This window comes from Semicossyphus pulcher, unplaced genomic scaffold (genome assembly GCF_022749685.1).
Source record: "Semicossyphus pulcher isolate SPU_LCO1_2020_fin unplaced genomic scaffold, fSemPul1.0.p SCAF_1, whole genome shotgun sequence".
NCBI classification, from domain to species: Eukaryota; Metazoa; Chordata; class Actinopteri; order Labriformes; family Labridae; genus Semicossyphus; species Semicossyphus pulcher.
This window is the reverse complement of record NW_027211603.1, coordinates 35,578,634-35,602,147: the sequence shown is the minus strand read 5'-3', so window position 1 is coordinate 35,602,147 and position 23,514 is coordinate 35,578,634. Positions and strand designations below refer to the sequence as shown.

Sequence of the window (23,514 nt, the reverse complement as noted above, 5' to 3'; positions counted from 1 at the left end):
TTTTGTAGTGATGGAGTCTAGGGATTTGAACCAGGTATTTTGTGGTATAGTCGGTATTATTGAAAAAAGGTAGTTTATCATGGGTAGTATTGTCATTTTAATTGTAGCTATTCTGCCTATAAGGGATATTTTCATCCAACGCTGCAGGTTGTCCTCTATTGTTTTGAGTATTGGATTGAAGTTGAGACAGACAAACTCTGACAGCCTGAGAGAAATGGTGATTCCTAAATATGTGATATTACCAGTGCGCAGGGTGAGGGATGGTGTTTGGACTGCCACATCCCAGCTATTGGGGCTGAGAGGGAGAATGGTGGATTTGGACCAGTTGATAGTATAGTCTGAGATTTTAGTGAAAGTATTAATGAGGTGGATTTGTTTTTCTTTTAATGAGGTAGAAGGTTTTTGTAGGTAAAGTGATATATCGTCCGTGTAAAGGCTAATCTTGTGGTGGTTATTTTTTGTTTGGATTCCTGTGACGTTTATTTTTTGGCTGATGGCTACTGCAAGTGGTTTGATAAATATGCCGATTAAAGATGGAGAGTGGGCATCCTTGCCTTGTACCCCTGTACAAAGTGAAGCGTTGTGATATTAGTCCATTGGTGATGATTGTGGCCATTGGTGGTGTGTACAGAATCCTCACCCAGTGAATAAATGATTCACCAAACCAAATTTTTTTAATGCGCTAAATAAAAATTCAAATTTAACTTTGTCAAATGCCTTTTCTGCATCGACTGAAACAATGGCTGTTGGTGAGTTTGTGTGCGATGTGTAATGTATTAAGTTGTATAATCTGCGTAGGTTATTAGATGAGTGTCTTCCTTTAATGAAGCCAGTTTGGTCTGAGTGGATGATGGGTTATGTGCTGACGAGTATAGATTGGTATAAAAATCTTGGAATGTCTTATTTATTTCTTCTGGTGTATGGATGAGCTTCCCTGTTGAGTTCATGACAGTTGAGATTGTTGTTTTTTCTTTGTTGCAAAGTTTTCGTGTCTGAGTCTGTGTATGAGGAATTTAGTTTTTCTATTTGTGTGTTCATTCAATTGTAATTTGTATTTCCTTAAGTCATTTTTGTCATGGTTTTGGGTAAAATAAAAAGGTAAAGGACCCAGGTGCAGACAATGGTAAGGAGTTTAATAAACTGAGGCAAAAAATGCAAAAACAAAATCTAAAATCCAACAAAAGACAAAACAGAAAACCAAATTGTAGAACAAAAGTCTTACTGTCCAAGTAAAAGAATAATCCAAAGGGAAAAAACAGAAACACACGGGAGCGACGAGGAAACAGGTAAATCCAGAATCACAGGTAACACGAGAGTTTCACAGGTAACACGACAGAGACAATGAACCAGCACAGAGAAGTGGCACAGAGACTAAATAAACTTAGGAGCTGAGGCTAATTGGACACAGCTGAGACAATCAATGGGCAGGTGACAACAATCAGGGCAGGGCACACAATCAAACAAGCTGGAAACACAAAGGCAGGAAGTGGACCAACACGAGAGACAAGGTGACAAAGTAAAACAGGAAATGATCTAACCAAAAAGACACAACTGAAATACTAAACTAAACAAGACTAAATACTGACAAGAACACAGAATAAACTAAATACAAAACTAAACGATGAGAAGTCACGACAAGAGGTAGAAACAGGGTAGGTAGAAGGTAAAACAGGAAACAATATCTGAACCCCAAATACAAATCAAAAACATAACTAAACTAGAATAACTCGTGACAATTTTGGATTTGTGCTGTTGGATTGTTTGCGTTGATGTTTTCTAGTTCTTTAATCTTTTGTTCCAAGTACATTTCCTGTTTGTTTTTTTTGTTTTTCTTATGTGTGGAGTATGATATGATTTTTTCTCTTAATACTGCTTTCCCTGTTTCCCAAAGTAGTGATGGTGCTATTTTGGGTGAATCATTTTTTTCAAGGAAGGACGCCCACTCTCTTTAAATATAATTATCAAAGTCTGAGTCTTTAAGAAGGGATGTATTAAATCGCCATCAGATGGATAGTTTGCGAGAATGGTTAATATTCCAGGTGAGAGAGACGGGAGCATGGTCGCTAATGGTAATGGGGTGTATTAGTGTGTCTGAAAGTTGTGAAATAATTGAGTTACTGGTCAAAAAAAAAATCTGTCTGAGAATGTGAGTGATGATGTCACGCCCACTGCTGCCTCCTAGCAGGTCTCTCTCCCTCCCTGTTTCTGTGTGTCTGTCTCTGCTTAATTACAGGAGTGGGTTCAGGTGTGTGGGAGCCAGTGGGCAGCTGCTAATCATCTTATCAACTCTGCTACAAATACCCGGCTTCTTCACCACCACACTGCCAGATCGTAGACTCAGTTTGACAGTCAGTACACTTCGGCCTTTTGCTCTCCAGATTTTGCATTCCTGTGTCACTTACCCTCGTTTCTTCTGCCCACAGTGCCTTGGACCTGCTCCCACCACCATCCTACTCCTGGAATCCTTTTTGACCCACTCCCTCTGGAAAAGAACCTTGGCTCCCCTTACCTCAGCCCTGCCTTCACCTTTGTACCTTTTTTTGAGTTTGTAATACACTCTTTTGCTTTGAAACCAGCCACAGTGTCTGTGTTCTGCTTCTTGGGTTCAAGTTCCTTTTTTCCGTGTAACAGTACGATCTGGCCAGAAAAATGAACCCAGCAGACACAGGTTTAGAAAAGCCATCAGATTTTTCACAAATCAAATTTGCCGTTTCCAATCAGGGCATTCTCCTGGGGGAACATGATCAAGTGTTGAAGACCCTCTCGGAAAGTAATCAGGCCATGCTTCATCAGATCACCCTGTTAACCAACCAAGTAGCCGATCTCACCACTCATCTCATTCAGGCTGCTCCTACTCTGCCAGTTTCACCCCCTCTGGCTTCTTCCCCAGCAGCTCCTGATCCGGCTCCCTATCAGGTCCCTGTCCCCCGTGAGCCTTTTGTCCCAGCCCCAGAACGTTATTCTGGAGATCTTGGTTCCTGCGGTGCCTTTTTAACTCAATGCTCCTTAGTGTTTGAGCAACAGCCCCTCTCTTATGCCACTGACCGCTCCCGCATAGCTTATGTTATAAACTCCATGACTGGAACTGCTCGAGCCTGGGGATCTGCAGTTTGGGAGAGCCAGTCGCCTATGTGTTTCTCCTATCAAGCCTTCACAGCGGAGATGAAAAAGGTAAGTGGATGGAATGATGAAGCATTGTAGGGGGCTTTTCAAAATGCCTTAAGTGATGTTATCAAGGATGAACTTGTGTCCAGAGATGAACCCGAGTCCCTGGATCAACTTGTTGCCTTGGCCATTAAAATTGATAACCGTCTCCGGGAGAGAGGTTCCAAACTATCTGCTTCCTTACCAGCCCCCCCTCGCCACACTCCTAAGGTAACTCCCGAACATACCCGAGCATTCACGGGAAGCACTCAGGCTGAGCCTGAGCCGATGCAGCTAGGCAGAGCTCGGCTAACACCTGAGGAGAGGACCCGCCACGTCAACAGTAAGTCCTGTCTCTATTGTGGGTTAACTGGCCATTTCATCTCCACATGCCCATCACGCCCAGTAAAAGACCAGGCTCACCAGTAATGGGGGAAATCATGGTGAGCCGAGCAGCTAGTCTTTCTTCCCCTCGTCTTCAGTTACATGCCTCCCTCCAGTGGCAGTCCCTATCATTATCGCTTTTTGCCCTTGTTGATTGTGGGGCTGATGAAAGTTTCATTGATGCACATGTGGTCCACCAAATGGAGATCCACACTGAACGCTTAAACACACCCCTTAATGCCAAAACCTTAAATGGACAGCTGTTAGCCCAAGTAGTCCACCAAACAGTCCCCATTATCCTCAGGATTTCAGGTAATCATTTAGAGAAGATCAAGCTACACGTCATTGACTGCCCCCAAACTCCACTGGTCCTGGGCCTCCCTTGGCTGAAGACTCATAATCCACACATTGACTGGGCTGCAGGTAAAAGTACTTCTTGGAGCACCTTTTGTCATAGTAACTGTTTGCATTCTGCCCTAACCCCAGTTTCTTCTGAGCCTCAGCCACAACCTGAACCTCCTGACCTCTCCTCTGTACCGGATGTTTACCATGACCTCTCCCCAGTGTTCAGCAAGGATCAGGCCCTGTCTCTTCCCCCTCATCGTCCTTATGATTGTGCTATAGAGCTCCAGCCTGGTGCCCCCCTTCCCAGCAGTAGACTCTACAATCTCTCCTGACCAGAATGTGAGGCCATGGAGAACTACGTCAAGGACTCCCTTGCAGCAGGAATCATTCGGCCCTCTTCTTCTCCAGTGGGTGCTGGTTTTTTCTTTGTTGGAAAGAAAGATGGATCCCTCAGACCTATGTACCTTTGCCTCTCTCCATGGAGCTACTGTGTTTTCAAAGTTGGATCTACGCAACGCTTACCACCTGGTTCGTATCCGTGGAGGAGATGAATGGAAGACAGCCTTCAAAACACCCTTGGGACATTTTGAGTATCTGGTAATGCCGTTTGGCTTGACTAATGCGCCAGCTGTTTTCCAGGCCCTTGTCAATGATGTTCTCCGTGATATGGTAAACAGATTTCTGTTTGTGTATCTAGACGACATCCTCATTTTCTCCAAATCTATATCTGAGCATGAGCAACATGTACGTCTGGTTCTGCAGCGCCTCCTGGAGAATAAGCTGTATTTAAAGGCAGAGAAATGTGAATTTCATGTGTCTAAAATCTCTTTTCTTGGTTCCATCATTGCTCAGGGAGAGATACAAATGGACCCAGCTAAAGTTTCTGACAGAATGGCCAGTCCCCACCAGCCGCAAACTGCTTCAGCGCTTTCAGGGATTTGCCAATTTCTATCTGAGATTTATTAACAACTACAGCCGCCTCGCTGCTCCCCTCACTGCTCTCACCTCTACTGCTATCCCCTTCCACTGGACCCCAGAGGCCGAAGCCGCCTTCCAAGACCTCAAGCATCACTTTGCCTCAGCGCCCATACTGATCCAACCTGACCCCGGCCGTCAATTCATTGTGGAGGTGGATGCTTCAGACACGGGGGTAGGAGCAGTTCTGTTGCAGCATGCTGCTACTGATAATAAACTCCATCCATGTGCCTTTTTCTCCCGCGGACTCTCCCCAGCAGAGAGGAACTATGACATTGGAAACCGTGAACTCCTATCTGTGAAGCTGGCATTGGAGGAGTGGCACCACTGGCTGGAAGGAGCAGCCCAGCCATTTGTGGTATGGACGGACCACAAGAATCTCTCATATATCCAGTCAGCTAAGAGGCTGAACTCCAGACAAGCCAGTCGGGCCCTTTATTTTGGCAGGTTTAACTTCACCTTAACTTATCGCCCTGGTTCTCGTAACAGTAAGCCTGATGCTTTATCATGCCAGTTCTCAGCAGAAGAAACCAGTTTGCACCCTGAACCCATCTTGCCACCTACCTGTTTCATTGCTTCTGTTTCCTGGGAGATTGAATCACTGGTTAAACAGGCCCAGAACCAGCAGGCTGACCCAGGAGGTGGCCCCGATAACTATCTTTTTGTTCTAGATTCTGTTCGTTTGCAAGTCCTCCAGTGGTCCCACTCCTCTCGGTTCACCTGTCATCCTGGAATCAACCGGACTTTGGCCTTCATACGTTGCCGATTCTGGTGGCCCACCATGGATGTTGACGTACGCTCTTTTATCTCTGCCTGTTTTGTGTGTGCTCAGAATAAGATCTCCTCTAAGCCCAGCTCTGGTCTCCTCCGCCCTTTGCCAGTCCCAGCTCGCCCCTGGTCACACATCTCGGTGGACTTCGTCACTGGTCTTCCCCCCTCTAATGGTAACACTGTCATATTCACCATCACTGACTGTTTTTCTAAAGCTGCTCATTTCCTTGCTCTGCCCAAACTTCCCTCTGCCAAGGAAACTGCTGACCTCCTTGTAGAACATGTCTTCCGTCTCCATGGTTTGCCTTCTGACATTGTTTCTGACAGAGGACCACAATTTACATCTCAAGTTTGGAGAGCCTTCTGTTCTTCCCTGGGAGCCACCACCAGCCTTTCCTCTGGGTACCATCCTCAAACTAACGGTCAGACGGAGAGAGCCAATCAGGAGATGGAGGCTGCCCTCCATTGCATCACCTCCTCTAATCCATCCTCCTGGAGCCCCCTCCTTCCCTGGGTCGAATATGCTCATAACACCCTGCCCAACGCCTCCTCTGGTATGTCACCTTTTTTTTGTTCACTTGGATATCAACCTCCATTGTTCCCTGCACAGGAAGAGGAACTGGCTATCCCTTCAGTCCAAGCCCAAATGCCCCGCTGCTTCAGGATGTGGAAGCAGGCCAGGGCTGCTCTCCTCCGTTCCTCTGCCAGGATGCAGAAACAGGCTAATCGCCGCCGCACTCCAGCTCCCAGTTACATTTCGGGACAGAAGGTATGGCTCAGTACAAAGAATCTTCCTCTTAGAGTGGAGTCCAAGAAATTGTCTCCTCATTTCATTGGACCTTTTGAGATTGAATCCTTGATTAACCCTTGTGCTGTTCGCCTGAAGCTCCCTGCCTCTTTTCGCATCCATCCAACTTTTCATGTCTCCCAAGTCAAGCCTGTCTCCTCCAGCCCTTTGTGTCCACCCACACCTCCCCCTCCTCCTCCCCGGATGTTGGACGGTGGACCAGTGTATACAGTCCGGCGGCTGCTGGATGTGCGCCGTCGTGGTCGTGGATTTCAGTATTTGGTGGACTGGGAGGGTTATGGCCCAGAGGAGCATTGTTGGGTCCCACGCCGGAACATCGAGGATGCATCCCTCATCCGGGAATTCAATCGACAGCATCCTGACAGGCTGGGACGTGCGCCAGGTAGCGCCCGTAGGGGGAGGGGTACTGTCACGCCCACTGCTGCCTCCTAGCAGGTCTCTCTCCCTCCCTGTTTCTGTGTGTCTGTCTCTGCTTAATTACAGGAGTGGGTTCAGGTGTGTGGGAGCCAGTGGACATAGCATCCGCAACTATATTTTCAGTGCCCTTTACATGTCGAATCTCCAAGTGAAAAGGCTGTAGGAAAAGACACCACCTCATAAGCCTTTGGTTTTGATTTCGTAGTGAGTGCAGAAAGGTTAACGGATTGTGGTCTGTATACACAATTAATGGCTTTACACCACCCCCAACATAAACCTCAAAATGTTTCAGTGCCCAGATGAGTGCTAGTGCTTCTTTTACAATGATGGAATAATTTAACTGATGTGAGTTAAACTTTTTAGAAAAGAAACTCACCGGACACTCCACACCATTTTGGTTGTTTTGCATTAGCACAGCACCAGCTCCCACTTTGCTAGCATCAACGTGCAGGATGAAAGGTTGGTCCATCTGTGGGGCAGCTAGTACAGGAGCAGAACACAACAGAGACTTCACAGCTTCAAATGCCTCTTGACAAGCTTTAGACCAGTCAAACTTCAACTTCGGGCTCAGAAAGGTAGTGAGTGGTGCAGCCACAGTAGAAAAATGTTGACAAAACCCACGATAATATCCAACCATACCAAGGAAACAAGAGAGCTCTTTCTTGGTGGTGGGTACAGGGAACTGATCCACTGCCAGCACCTTTGCTCTGACAGGTCGCACTTGCCCCTGACCAACAACCTTTCCCAGATAGGTTACTGTTGCCTGGGCAAATTCACATTTAGCCAAATTAACAGTCAAACAGGCTGAGGCCAAATGATTAAAAAGTGCCCGGATGCGCTTAAGGTGATCCTCCCAAGAATCACTAAATATCACCACACCGTCCAAATATACAGCACAACCAACCAGACCTGCTACTACCTGATTCATTAGGCGCTGGAAGGTGGCTGGGGCATTACGAAGGCCAAATGGCATAACTCGGTAGGAGTATAGACCGCTAGGAGTAATAAATGCAGCTATTTCCCTAGCTCTGGGTGTTAGAGGAACCTGCCAGTAGCCTTTAAGCAGGTCGAACTTACTGACGTACCTGGCTGAGCCGACCTGGTCTACACAGTCCTCCATCCGTGGAAGTCGGAAAGAGTCAGGCTTGGTCAGTTTATTTACCTTTCGGAGGTCAGTACATGGTCTAAACGTACCATCTGGCTTTTTCACAAGAAGGCATGGTGAAGACCAACTAGATGAACATGGCTCTGCAATATTATTCTCCAACATGTAACTCACCTCTGCTTCCAAATGCTCTCGCTTGTTTGGAGACATGCGATAGAAACGTTGTCATACTGGCTGAGCTTCTCCTACATCAATATCATGCTCAATAAGCTGAGTACACGACGGAGTGTCTGAAAACAGGCATGGAAACTCTTTAATTAACTAACTCTGATCTGTTACCTTCAGGTAAATGTAACAACATTGAGCCTAGATTGGCAAGTGAGTTTTTCAGACGTCCTCTTAAAATACCATCATCTGGAGTAACATACTCCTCTTCTACCTCAGCTGCCTGTCCAAGAGGTGAGGGTGAATTTTTCAAGGCAGTCACTGCAGCAACTGAGGAAATAGACACAGAAGAGCAAGCAAAGTATGGCTTCAACAAATTTATATGACATAGTTGGACAGCCTTCTTTCGGTCAGGTGTCAAAATGAGATGAAATCTGAAACCTTACGAGACACAGTATAAGGGCCAGAAAACTTTGCTTGGAAAGGAGAACCCACTAAAGGCAGAAGTGCAAGCACTTGATCTCCAGGACTGAACTCTCGATGTTCTCCACGCCGATCATAGAGACTCTTCATTTTTGTTTGAGCTGCCTGCAAGTTTTCCTTTGGCCATTTTATTAGCCTTGTACAGTCGCTGTCGGAAACCATTAACAAAGTCTATCAAGTTATCAGGAGGCTCCTGAGCTTACCAATCACACTGCAAAGTGGCTAAAGGACCACGAACGGTGTGACCAAAAACAAGGTCATTAGGACTAAAGCCTAAGCTCTCTTGGGACACCTCCCTGGCAGCTAACATAAGCCACGGTAGACCTTCCTCCCAGTCACGGTCCAGCTCAGTACAATAGGCACGAAGAAGGGACTTTAAGGTCTGGTGGAACCTTTCTAAAGCTCCCTGACTTTGAGCATGGTAGGCACTGGACTTGGAATGTTTAATGTTCAGATGTTTCAGCACCTCAGTAAACAACTTAGAAAAAAATTTGACCCCTGATCTGACTAAACAACTTTAGGTATGCCAAAAATTGATATGAAGTGTGTCAGAGCCTTCATGACAGACTTGGCTGTGATGTTTTTTAATGGATATGCAGCAGGATAGCATGTGGCCTGACACATCACAGTTAGCAAAAATGTACTGCCAGCTTTAGGGCATGGCAGGGGACCGACACAGTCAATAATCAGATGCTCAAACGGTTGGTCAACAACAGGAATGGGATATAGAGGAGCAGGCTTAATTGCCTGATTAGGTTTACCAGTCCACTGGCAGGTGTGGCAGGTTTTAATAAAGGCAGAGATATCCCTTTTTAAACGAGGCCGATAAAAGTGACGCACACCTCTGTTATAGGTTTTCTTAACCCCTAAATGACCCGCAATGCCATCATGAGCAGTCTGGAGTACAACATATCTTAATTTAGAGGGCAGAACAATTTGCAGAATTTCATCCCCCACAAAACAATCTCCCTGAGGGACCCATTTTCTCACCAACACGTCATCTTTGAGAAAATAGCCATGAGCGGCACTCTCTACCTCATCATTAGGAAGAAGCTGGCTGTACAGATCTTGAAGCGTTGGATCACCTCTCTGCTCCATCACAAGTTCACTGCAAGACACAGGCAAAGGAAAAGCAGGCACAGGAAATACAAAACTATTTTTCTTATCTGGACTGTCAAGGTCGGAACCAACACTGGCGCGGCTCATAGCACAAGTCACTGCCCCAGTGGGATAACCTGTACTCCCCCCCATTGGCAAGGATGGGCGCATTCCCATGATGATGTCTCCTTTCACCAGATGTGAGAAAAGTATCAACTTATGCTGTGGAGCAGAAAAGACAGTCAACCCCATCCCTCTGACATCCACACAGGAACCAGTGTCAGTCACAAGAGAGAAAGGCAACACAGAGTCCACAATAAATGAATCTAGGGCCCCTGAATCTCTTAATATCTTCACTGGTACCTTCTTCTCACTCCCAACTAGTGAAACATATCCATCAGACACAAATGCTACATAACCAGGATCTATCTCCTCCTTTACTGAAGAATGACCCTGATCTTGCTCAACAACAGGAATCTTGATCACTGACTCTGACAAAGAGGGTTTTGTGTGAGCCTGCACAGCAGCAATGACACTAGCTCTCTCTTCTAGGAGGTAGCAGCTCCAGATGGTTTTGCGGGTAAATATCCAGGCTTCATTTTTTTTTTTCAACACAGGGCAGTCATTTCTCCAGTGACCCTTACCAAAATAGTAGTTACAGACCCGGCTAGGATCAAATTTTCCTCGTGACCCATGGACTACATTCACTGAAAACTGGTCTGTCCCCTCTGACCAACGCTTACTGGAGGATGCATTGCTCTCTCTACAACCAGCATCTCAACGACCCCTACTCTCACCAAAAAAACCTTTATGAGTCAATGCAAACTCATCTGCCAGTTGGGCCGCATCTGAAACTTTGCTTACCTTCTGTTCATTTAAGTAGGTAGCAACACGGTCAGGTAATGTATTCTTAAACTGCTCAAGCAAAATTAGCTCCTGCAACTCCTCAAAGGTTTTTATCTGGGAAGCAGCACACCAACGATTAAAGTGTGTGGCTAAATCGCGAGCAAATTCAGTGTAGGACTGTTTCTCCTTTTTAAGTGATCTGAATCGCTGTCGATATGCTTCTGGTACCAAGTCGTATGCTCGCTAACACTCAAAGCTAAAAAAGCCTCCTGGGCCTTTCCAGTGAGCACACACTGTAGTAGCAGGGTACATTCAGCATCAGACCAATGTCTTGCCTCTGCTAATCTCTCAAACAACACAAAGAAAATGTCAGGGTCTCTTTCATTAAACCTTGGCAATAATCTCAAATTGACAGCAACATCAAATGACGGTGAAGAAGGAAATGCTGACTCTTCAGTCTAAGGTTACTCAGCCTGAAGCTTTCCTTTACTTATAAGCTCCAACCGATAGCGCTCCAACTCAAATTGGTGTTTAGCCTGCACATGAGCTAGTTCAACCTCCCGAAGTCGAGCATCCTGTCTTAACTTTTCTAACTGCATTTGTAGTAGAAGAAGCTGCTTTTGCTGCTCAAATGTCAAATCAGCCCCAAACCCAGTCAGAGCTGAAACTGTATGAGACATTTTACCAGGCGCACCCTTGGGAGAAGCTACCTCAGAATAATCAGTCATTTCTAAAGGTGTGCTGGCACTCTCTGCTTGTACAGGCAAAAGGTTTTTCTCAATCAAGTGAGCCTTTAATGCAGCCAGCAGTTCATCTTTATTTAACTTCTTGGGAAGCTCAACACCATACTGATCGGCCACTCTCAAAAGCTGATCTTTTTTACAAGAGCTCAGTAACTCTTCACATGGGCACTAAATAAATTCATCAATTGAAGCCATTTTTCTTAAGTTCACCACCAAGGTCACTTATCCCAGCACTAAACATAGACAGGCCAGAACAACAACCAGAGACAAAGTTTTCAAACTTCCAAACAAAAAAATTACAAGCTACTTTATATATATGGAACCAAATCCCTCTGGCTGACTGCCTAACCAATACTAACTGTCTCCCTCACCCCTAGTCTCCATGCAGGTCAGCAGCAGGATGAATTAAGCACTGAGCCCAGCAACCCGGTTAACCCTCAGCACGCTGATTATCACCTTGGCAGTTGTGGTAGTGCCCCCGCGACAACTGCTCTAACCACCAAACTGCACAAAAACAACAAACTAAAACAATAAAAGGTTCAATGGGGACAGCTGGTGCCCCTCATTGCTTATGACTAACAGGAAAAAGGTTCCAAATGACATAGCAGCATTAGCATTTTGCTGGAAGTTCATGAAAATACATTTTAAACAATTTCAGGCCAAAGTCTGTGAGAACACCTACTGGAATAAGTCAGTCTAATGACTAAGCTAATCTTTCTCCCTTAATATACCAGAGTAATCAAATCTGTGTGAAACACTCCCTTAAAGAAACACTAAACTAGCAAATAACCGAGCACTAGATCCCGGACGAGCCCCCATTTGTTACCGCCTGGCTCAGGTCCGGTAACAAAAAGGGAGGCCACACACAAATAAAGCAATCAACATCACATTTATTTTAACTTGAATTAACAAACATAACAAATACTTGATAATAAGTTGTAATATGAGAGTCATCAGTCATGTCTGAAGTGTGTGGATGAGTAGAAATGTTGTATGATGCATGTGATGGGTGCAGCAAACCAAACAAAGAGAAAGGGATGAGGAGGATGCAGCAGGCCCAGCTGAGAGAGAGAGCTACCAAGAAGGCAGGCCTTTATGCCTTTCTGGAGGCCCAGCTCAGGTGGGTAGGCTCAGCTAACGACCTCTCCCAGCTCCACCTACATGGCTGAAACAAGGAAGCAATCACTGGGAGTCAGACGGACTGGGAGGGTCGTCAGAGAGGTAACACAGCTCAAATCCTCCCAGGAAGAAGCTGACACCTGCATACTATTGCATGCGCTCCATGCAGCAGAGTCTGGCTACAAGGCAGTGATCATCACAGCTGATGACACAGATGTTCTGGTGCTGACTCTGGATTAGAGCAAGGAAATCCAATGCCTTTTGTACCAAACATGTGGCACACAGAACAAGAGAAGTTTCCTGGACATCACCAAACTATGCCAATCTTTAGGTGATCTAGTGTTGCTGGTAACTTGATTGGCATGCACGCATTCACCGGCTGTGACACTGTCCGTGCATTTGCAGGACGCGGGAAAATAGGAACCCTAAAATAGTTAAAGTCAGACAGTACACTCTACTTCCTTCAGCTCGGCTGTGCTTGGGATATATCCAATGAGCTCTTCAAGAAGCTGCAGGAGATCACATCTTGCATGTATGTATATTCTACTGACACTAAAGATGTGAACCATCTTCGACACCAACTTTTTTGCACCAGACGTGGGGAGGTCGAGTCCAGCCAGCTTCCACCATGTGAGGATTGCTTATTTATGCATTGTATTTGTGCGAACTATCAGGCAATAATATGGAGACGGTCTCTTCAAACGCAGCCATCTGTACCAAGCCCCAAGGACCATGGATGGACCACAGATGATGAGGGGCAGCTAGAAATCCAGTGGATGCACGGTTCCCCAGCACCAAATGCCATCTTGCAGTTTCTCGCCTGTAAGTGTGCGAAGTCGTGCAAACCACCAGAGTGCGCATGCTTCAACAATGGCCTGTATTGCACACACACCTGTGCAAACTACAAACCTGTGCCAACCAACCCAGTGAGGAAGAGCTGTCTGCACAGACTCAGATGTGGATGACGATGATGATGATGTTGACCTACCTAGGTGGCATGGTGTCTCAGGAGGGGTAGACTAATATTATTCTGAAAGACTGGACATATTTGAATGCAGCTGTTCACCTGCAGCTATACTGTTAACTGTTTATAATTATTGTTCAGATGAAATATGCATAATATTGTATTACATGAAATAATAATAATACTAAAGAAGACTAAAGAAGACTTACTGGCAATATATATCTCACCCCAAACTATTTTGGATGGCCTGCTATAAACAATACATGTTAACTATTTAAGTAATTCAGTAACCAATAAAAATTGTCATATAACAAACAAATAGTTTGCCTCCACACAAATTAAATAAGGTATAGGTGAAAAAAATATGCGTTATTAGAAAAGACATTGCAATGATTCAGAGGTAGTTAAATATCTGCGTATTAGATATTGTTAATTCAAACAGTACTGAGGAGCTTATTACAAGTATCTATGGATGGCACGTAGTCAAGACACACCCCAGGGAGAGGATATAAAAAAAGAAAGATGATTCCAAGTGAAGGCACGTTCCTGATTTTGAACAACAGCACCACTAATAAGCTGCTAGTCAGCAAGGTCTATCATATCAAAATATAATCTAGGAATGTATAGGAATTAAAAAATCACTAGAATTTTCCCACCCAGATGGTACTGATATGGTAAATTTTGGGTCTTGGCCCATGGACTACTGGATGTTGTAATCTTTCAAATATTGGAGCAAAGTCCGCTCTCTTCTCCATCTTAACTACTGCAGCTTTAATTCTGAGATATACGTTGCTATGGACAAAAGCGCCTGATAAATGAAACTGTAACATTGTAACATTTCTTTATCCCCAAATTACAGTATAAGCATAGGAAAACATTTGATTGATGACAAGTAATATGATAGTGAAGTCAAAAAATACTAACACAAAGATTAGTTTACCTTAAGGTGGTTGTAGTTGGCCATGAGTTCGTCATTTGTGTATCCAGACAATGAAGGACCAGGTAGGGACATGATAGTCGATCGCTGTGGGCTTGTAGTCAGACTATTCAAATGGAGAGTTTCTTCACATGTGGGAATGTCCTAAAGTTCACAACACAACAACAAAGAGAACCATTACAACGGTGGCCCTACATGAGGCACACCAACAGTTGAATGTTCCTTTACAGTTCTTTTCAACTGTACATTAGATATTGTTTCACATGTTATATATATATGTATATATATCTATACTGTATATATATACACAGTATAAAGGAATACATTCAACTAGTCATGAATTCACTACTGTAGCATAATACAGTATAGTACAATCCAGAATAATCTGAGTACAGAGTGCTCGTGTCGCAAAATAGTTATAAGGAACAGTAATTTGTAATAGTATAGTACAAGAGAACATGTGTCATAAGTAGTGTTGTATTTATTTATTAGGGCCCTAGCACCGAAGGCGGTGCGAGGACCTATTGAAATGCAAGGTGTTATTATTATTCTTTCTGATGCCAAATTAATTGCATATTTGGCGGCTTTAACATGCCCCAAAACTCATCAAATTTAATTTTGCCCTCATACTCATAGTGCCACCTAGTGGAAAGAGCCAGTAGTAGGTCTCATATACATTAATACATTTATTTGAAGGCGCCTTTCTCGGCACTCAAGGACACCGTACATAGATACATATATATATACACAAAATACACATTAAAAGAGAGAGAAAACCCCCCCCAAAAAACCAATAAAAGTGACAAAGCGATAAGCGTCATGTGGAATAGGCATATTTAAACAGATGTGTTTTGAGTTGTGATTTAAGATCGGGGAATGAATCGATGTAATTGTCTAATCTCATCCAAATTTCATATGTATGGTGCCAGTCCCGGCTTCAACAGATCTAAATATTACTTTGGATAATCCTGATAGTACTGGCAACTGGTGGACAGCCTGTTCTTCATGCACACAATGCTTTTGAGGCACACCCCGCGGCTGCAGCACACCCCGCGGCCGCGACACTCCACAACGTGGCCACGGGTGCGAGGGCCCGTTCATCGCTGCTTGCGGCTTTAATTCTAGTTTTTTTTGTTTGATAGGGACAGATACAATATACATAGACAAACTGAGAAGAGCCATTCAGTTCAAGTATCCTAGTGTGTATAGGGTCTGCTAGTTTGCAACAGTGGTGTGGCAGAGTTAGAAAAGTATAGTATAGTGCCATGGTTCTCAACTGGTTGGTAGGGACCCAAAAGGGGGTCGTGGAGCTCTTTTCAGTGGGTCGCGGATGTGTGCTTGGAAAAAAATATTCTTGAAACTTGATGAGCCCTACAGTAGTTGCATTTATGTTGCAGTTTTTAGCATATTTCTGTAAAGGGAATGTTTTCCTCCATGCACTGCCACCATTTTGGTCCAAGCTGCACCATTTTTCATTCAATATATTGAGGTTGAAAAAAGCTGAAATCTGGGTCGTGAGTTGTCATTAAGGAGGTGGTGGTGGGTCCTGAGGCGAGATTAGTTGAGAACCACTGGTGCAGACTGTTGTAGTATAATAGAATTAAGACTTGTTCATTATTTAAGTATTGTAAAAAATATCTAGGTATAATATAGGGTGGTATACTACAGTATATTAGTGTTTTATAATGTAACTGGATGGTTAGATCCTGACTGGAGATTGGCTTTTTGCGTAACAGCCATCAGTGTATGAATATGTGAAAGGTTGACTGTGACGTGAAGCGCAAAATCGCTTTGAGTGGACTGAAGAAGATATACTGTATAGTGTAGTAATATGGATTAGACTCAAATGAGGTTTCCCTCTTTGAAAGACAGAATATGAAACTTCTAAAGTAGAAATGCAATCATTGCTATGATACATTCTGCAGTGTGCCACAATAAGGGTAGGCTAGAATGACCAGTAGCTTGCTATATTGCAGTCATATTTGCATACACTATATGGGTACTGCTATCAGCGTTTTCCTCAATGTCATAGCTTCTTTTATCCATGGAAATATGGTCTATATGTGCTATGTAGCCACAGTTATTTAGAGTCGCTGTGTCAGGATTTAGAGTCCACGACAGTAATGGTAAAAGTTGCCAATGATCTCTTTATTGATAATAATTGACATGTCCAGTAAAGCACTAACTTACTTACTTACTCCAGTAAAACTACAGTATTAGCAAAATGCATCATTCTGCTGCAAGCAATATATCATTTATTACACAGTGTTGAATACTCAATTCTGCAATTACAGCATTCTGAGATCGGCTATTCGTCTAAAGCTGAGAGATTTACCTGCTGCATTCACACATTGAGAGTTCTGCACTTCTCATAAAGCAACACAGAAGCTAACTGGCTAAATTAATAAACGTATGATTTTTCTTTTTTGTTCATTGCGTCATTTACAGCAGAGCCTTGTCTATTTTCAAACACACACTTTAACAGTCAGTGTTGTGAAAGAAATGGGGGTCTAAAGTTGTGATCAGTCAGAAAATTGCTGGTTTTAAATAAAAGAAGACTTGGCTTAAATGCACCAGCAGCTTTTTCCTCCAATATGATATCTGACCTTTTGCTAAAATCAGGCAGGCAGGTTATTTTAATATCCAATTATTGAGATCATTGTACATGACATAGTGACACCTTTTTAAATTTGCAACAAGCCACCAAATTTTAGGAAGAATTAAGTTATTTTTCTTGCTGACTGCTCTATGTCTTAATGAATACTCCTGCATCCTCCCTTTTCATGGGCTAGTGGCAAGAGAAAGGCAGGGCAGGCAGAGCTTGATGGTGATGTCAGACTGACTCATTGAAGATGTTTGTTCTGGGCCAACCTCCCTGTTAAAAATGAACAAATTCACAATTGGTCAGAAGATAATCTGACACATTATCAGATGAATAATAAAAGAGGAAAGAAGAAAAACTAATTTCTCATCCTTGTTTTTTTCTGAATTTGATCATTTTACCTCTTTGGCCAAAACAGTTAAAAGTTCAGGAAATGTCTATGGCCAACAAATAATACATGTCTTAGATGTAACTTGAGAGAAAAAGCCATAAGCAGAACAACTTGTTTAAAATTTAAGTATTTTTCTCTGATTTGTAGTGGACTAAAAATATGCAATACAATAAACTCAAAAATACAATTTAACTCATTAAAAGTAAAAACTCCTCATTATTGTATGTAGGTACTGTAGTTTTGTAGCATACAATGTATGAACCATGTGAAAGGGGGTGTCTTACTGCTGATTATGAAAATGAACAAAGAGTTAAAAAGTTTGAATCAGTCTTCACATGTTAGACGTTTTTTCCTACAACTCGCTTTCTCCATTTTCCTTCATTCTGTTTTTCAGGTTTTCACAGCCTGTTAAAGTGACTCATATATACTTGGCAGGATGATGAGGTGTTACACCGCAAAGCAGGAAAGCTACCACAGAAAACTAAAAGACTAAAGACTGAGCCTGAAAAACATGTACACCTCTAGGGGTACATCCCAGGTCTCCTTAAATGCATTCACGCTTTCCTGCATCTTCTCCTTGCCTCCTAGTCCCTCCCAGTCGGGATGCCTGGAGAGGCGGAGGACACCAAGCGAGGAGAGATGAAACGAGGAAGCATGTTTTAAGAGACATGAGACGTCCTTTCCTCTGACACGTCACATGAAGCAACGTCCGCTCGTGTCTGCACGTGTTTGGTGTTAATTCTAATAAAAGGAACTGTTTTCTCTCTGTGTCCTGTTACCTGTTTAACAAACACCTGCACATGAAGAACAGGCTGCAGTCTGTGTTTATACTGTATGATTTTTGTTTCCTGTGCTTTTATATTATTTATTCATTATTTAAACCCAAATACTTCTGTTAATGTCTTTTTTATTAAGTCCCAAAAGTTCAGATTTTTGTCTTGCGATTTAGTTTTTGCAGCCGTGTGTGTATGAGGGATGTTATTAATGATGCAGAGAATGTCTCTGTCCGTGTGTGTGTTTCTCTGCAGACTGTGTGTAGACCCTGATCGCGACAAGAAGGCTACGGAAGGTGGAAAGAGTGAGGGCAGATTGTCCACTTATTGATCGATCTCAGATTGCTCAAGTAATAAACATTTAAAGTCAGGTAACTTCCAGGTAAAGTCCGGTGTTTCTGTCATGTTTTTAAAGCTGCCGTATACAGTTGTATGATCATTGACGTATATGAGGTCAGAGGATATTATGGAGTGTGATTAATCTGTATTACTTAATTACGAAATTAGTGCATTATTACAACAGCCATAGTAAAACGTTATACTCTTTTCATACGATTGAAGCTAGGTTGCAGAAAATCAATATTATCTCTAATGATTACTCGTCCCATTGCTTAAACAATTACTCGAGTACTTTTTGTAGTTTTTTTTTGTTTAGTTTTTTCCCTTGCGGTCCAGTCTACAAAAGTTGCGCAATGGAATCAATGTGGAGTATGTATGTTACTAATGAACCTTTTAACCATTAACTGACGATAAGAATGTTGACCAGTTAAACAGTAAAAAAAAAATGTCCTAGTTGCAGATCTCTGCATTCCTGGGACATCTATACAGTCTGAGCGCGTATTCTCCGCAGCAGGTCTCAGTGCGTTTTCAAACCTGCCTTGTTTAGTTTGGTTGAATCGAACCCATGGTGCGGTTCAATTGGGCAGGTGGGAACAACGCAATCGCACTAGGGAGCGGACCAAAACAACTGAACCGCGGTCTCAGTCCGATTCCAAATTAATTCTGCTGCGGTTCATTTGTGGTAAGAACGAGATCCAACCTAGTTCCGACCCAACTGCTGGAAGCATAGCGCATTTTTGGATGAAACAAGCTCCCGTAGCCAGCTGCGCTGTATACTAGGAACACACTGGCTGCACTTTGGATAGGCTATTATTTTCATTCATTTTGTTTTTGACATTGTGATATACGTTTAATCCATTACATTTATTGCAAAGCGGGACGCATGGATTTTTGTTACAAATACATGTACATACATACAAATATGATCACAAAGATAGTGATGTTCATTTCAGTTATTTAAGTGTGCGTACAGTTAACAGGCATAGGCTGTTTACTCGTTGCGGCTGCACTGAAACATTACCAATGCACAGTTGTCTGATTCTGCCCGTTATCTGATTCTGTCTGCACTTGTCATTTTGGTTTTATTGTGTTGTTGTTGCTGGACGCTGAAGTCTCTCACCTTGACACGTGAAACTTTTTTTTCTTTGCGTTTGTTGCTTTAAGCTTTTATGTATTTTGTTAGATATTCCAAATTCAGTTAAAAACTACATTTATATTGAATGTGCTTTGTACCAGAGCTGTTATTGAAAAAACAAACTTGCTTCTAAAGTAATTCAATGTCATGAGAATCGATTATGTTCTTCGCACCCCGACATATTGGAAACATATCAAGCTTCTCTGAGTTGTCTTCGGTTTAACAGTTTGATTGTTAGAATGTCGTTGTATGTGCTCATATGTGCTCCCTTCTCCTCTTTAGCCGACTGAATGCAATCCTTTTCGCATAACGTGAAGCATTATATTGTTCTATAGACATTACCGTGAAGTGCGTTCAAATGTCCCATTCTGCTCGCATATTTTGGCTTGGTATATGGCCCAAATGATGGATGAAGTGATTATAAACAAATGCCAATTCTGCCGATGGTTCATTTTGGATAGCTATCCTGCAAAGAAATACCAAATAAAACCTCCTTTATCTGCCCGCCGACCACACAAGATTTCTGATCTCCCACATGGCTCATAATTTTGGTTTGCTTGAAATTTTGCCTATTGAAACCAAAATGAACCGAAGTGAAAATGAACCAAACTAGCAACACATCCACTGATTCGGACCAAAACAAACGGACTACAGGTTTGTGTGCATGTTTCTGCAAGTATTAGAGAGAATGCGCATCATCACAATGAGCGCATGATGGAGAGCTTGTTGTCGGTCTTCATCTGTTTTTCTAAAGATGATATTTAATTCTTATCCATTAAAGATTAATGACCGTTAACGGGGGTCAGTAATCGGTCAGAAAAAAATTCTAAATTAGCATCCCTAATGCGGAGACAGTCTCCCTTACCCAGTGGTGTGTGGCAATGTTGCCATAGGAATTATTTTTAAAACACAGAAAGCAACGAGCATGATCGCTTTTTTAAATAACAATTTTAAGCCTGCATGACACAGGGAACCTACTGGGATTAAATGTAGAAAAAATATAGGACTACAAAATGATTACTGATTAGACTTTTTTTCTTCTTTTTTCGGTTGACCAACTTTAAGTTTTTAAAATTATGAAAGAAAGTGTCAGGAGTGTTGGAGGTGTGTACAAAGGATGAAGCAGTCTTTGGTGACTCTTATGGTTTGGCTATTTTGTGTTACCAATTATGTGGAGTTTCATGAAGCCTCATGTTTTAGTGTAAGTGGGAAGACTGGAATGGAATGTGACTGAGGCATGAGAGAAATGTCATGCCCACACAGAAACAGTTGATGTGGCGGGTGGATGCTGTGTAGCCATGCAGAGTATGTATAGTATATTTATTTATCTGTATCTGTAAATTCAGTTTGAAATTTAATGTGCATCACATGGATGAGTGTACGTCATCGGCAAAGTGAAGCCACTTCATTACTTTTTATTGTGATCAGTTGTAGCACTCCTGTTACAGCCTTTCAACACTTTTAGAGCCCTATTTAGATGGCGGAAGGCGCACAGTCTAAAGCACATGGCGCTAAGTGATTTAGGGCGTGTCTGACACACTTTTGCTTGTTACACGGTGCACAATGTGGGCGCAGACTGAGGGGCAAGGCACAAAGAGGTTGGCTTAAGTCCCTGGATTATGCATAGGCGTGTTTTCGGCATAAGATAAATCAAACCAATCACAGTGTCAGTTCTCATTCCCTTTAAGAGCCCGGCGTCTGCAGGCAGGCGTGTTGCTATTTGCACGGCGGATTTCAGTCATTCTTAGATAAACCAGACCCCAACCGGCATATTTAACTTAACTTTCTTTCCACTGTGCCCCTGGACATGCAGAAAAAACACACGTTACTGTACGATACATGTCGAAGCACGGCTTGATGTTAAAGCTGAAGCAATCAAAGAAAGGTCAGCTTTAAATATTTATTTACTTATTGTTGCTGCTGGATCACACTGTGTTGTCTCCTGGATGCGTAATTGGCACTGGACAGTGTAATAATATCTGTGGATTGTCGGTGCCACAGGTATGTTTGAGTATGGTAATATATCTACCTCTTAGTTGTGTGTGTGAGTGTGTGTCAGAATGAGCATTATGGAGAGCTTGGTGTCAGTCTCGATAGTTTTTGGCCCGTGTGTGGCTTGAGCGGGAATCTCCCTGAGGTGAAGCAGGTGTGTGTGGAGGCAGCGGTGAGCTCAGCAGATCGGTAACAACTAGAAAGTAGAATCATGATTTAAGGAGATGCGGGAAACAAAATGGTAAATGGTAAATGGACTGTACTTATATAGCGCTTTTCTAGTCTTTGCGACCACTCAAAGCTGCTTTTACACTACATATCACATTCACCCATTCACCCATTCACACACTGATGGCAGAGGCTGCTACGTAAATTGCCCAACTGTCAATCAGATACCACATTCATGCCCGTTGGCTATGCCACCGGGAGCAATTTGGGGTTCAGTGTCTTTCCCAAGGACACTTCGATGTGTAGCCTGACGGAGCTGGGGATTGAGCCTCCGACCTTCTGATTGAAGGACGACCGACTCTGCCACTGTGCCACAGCCGCCCCTGCTTGCAGTCTGTCCATTAAAGAACATGTTTTCACTGTATCTGCAAACACACTGCTATTTCCTTATTAGTAGAAGCACTGCTGTGGGTTTCCATGTGAGTGACAAGCAGAGACCTCATGTTATGAACTCTCTGATGTATGCCCATAATGCGCCCTTTAAATAGCAGACAGACTGAGCAATAGACTTCAGACATTCGACCAGTTTTTTGTTGCTCTATGTCGCAGTCGCTTTCTGAGTCCTCAAGATAGCAACGCGCCACCCATTTGCCTGACCACACCTCATTTTAAAACCAACACGTCCATGGCCGCTAACGGTGGAGCAAGATCACTTGCTATTACTGCTGACACGGCTGCAATCATGACTAGACTTTTATGCATGAATTTTACATGACTGTAATAAATTCTCAAACTGACCATCAAAAGATTTGACTGGAAAATATGTAAACTGAACCTAAACCAAACTGTGACTGTTACACTCAAAGGGTTCATGGAGGAAAAAATTGTGGTTTTGGTAGACTAATATGTCAATATTTAATTTAGAGACACAGAAACAGCGATGTCCCAGGTGAAAAAGAAAGTGCTTCAGTGATGATCACAGATGGCAAGGTCCAGCAAAACCCCACTCATCACGGTGAAATACCTTTTTCTTTTTTTAAAGATTATGTTTTTGTCCTTTGCCTTTACTTGATAGGACACTGGATACAGTCGCTAAAGATGGAAAGCGAGAGTGGGAATGACATGCAGCACAGGGCTGAAGGTCGGGGTCTAACCAGGGGCCTCAGCGTCAGAGACTGAGCCTCTGGACCCCCTTTAACAGCTGAGCTAAACCCTGGCAGCATGAAATATCTTTTTTAACTTCCAAGAGAACATTATGGCACTGTTACTGGAATAGCTGGAACATCAAGTGTGGCCTATGAGACTGTAGAGGTTGTGTAATATCAAAGTGTACACACAGTTCACATCTATCTGCACCAGCAGGTAAAGCCATGCAGTATGTGCAGGAAATATGGATCTACTGGAGAACTGTTATTGTACAAATTATAAATGCCATGTAAAGTATCCAATAGCATGGTCTAGGAATGCTATACACAACTGCTATTACCTCACAGTTGGCTTTAATGTGAATGCTCCTCAGTGGCTCTCCCAGCATCAAAGCAGTGCCATTTAGAAACTGTCCGTTAAAGGGAGCCAGCTTCTCTGGGCTCAGGAAGCTGCAGATAAAAACACACAGAGATAAGTGGAAAACTTTGTGATTCATTCAATTATGAATATAACCGTTTTTTTCATTGAGTTAGCTAAAAAAAAGGTTCCCGGTAAAGTTTTTGACCGCACTGTAACAATGTTTTTACAAGTGGGTGCATTTACAACATGCTAGCCTGCACACGGCCAACGTAACACACATTATCTACATTTGCCCAAAAAAGGC

General features: G+C 43.1%; 1 protein-coding gene across 1 annotated transcript in view; it reads right to left on the bottom strand.

Annotated features, from left to right (window-relative positions):
* il16 (interleukin 16) overlaps positions 1-23,514 on the bottom strand; it is a 119,180-nt gene that overhangs the window by 81,937 nt on the left and 13,729 nt on the right. Inside the window, exons 5-6 of the mRNA XM_069661528.1 lie at positions 23,191-23,306; positions 14,308-14,448 (exon numbers count right to left, since the gene is read on the bottom strand). Coding sequence (XP_069517629.1) covers positions 14,308-14,448; positions 23,191-23,306 — 257 coding nt within the window. The remainder of the gene's footprint in view (positions 1-14,307; positions 14,449-23,190; positions 23,307-23,514) is intronic.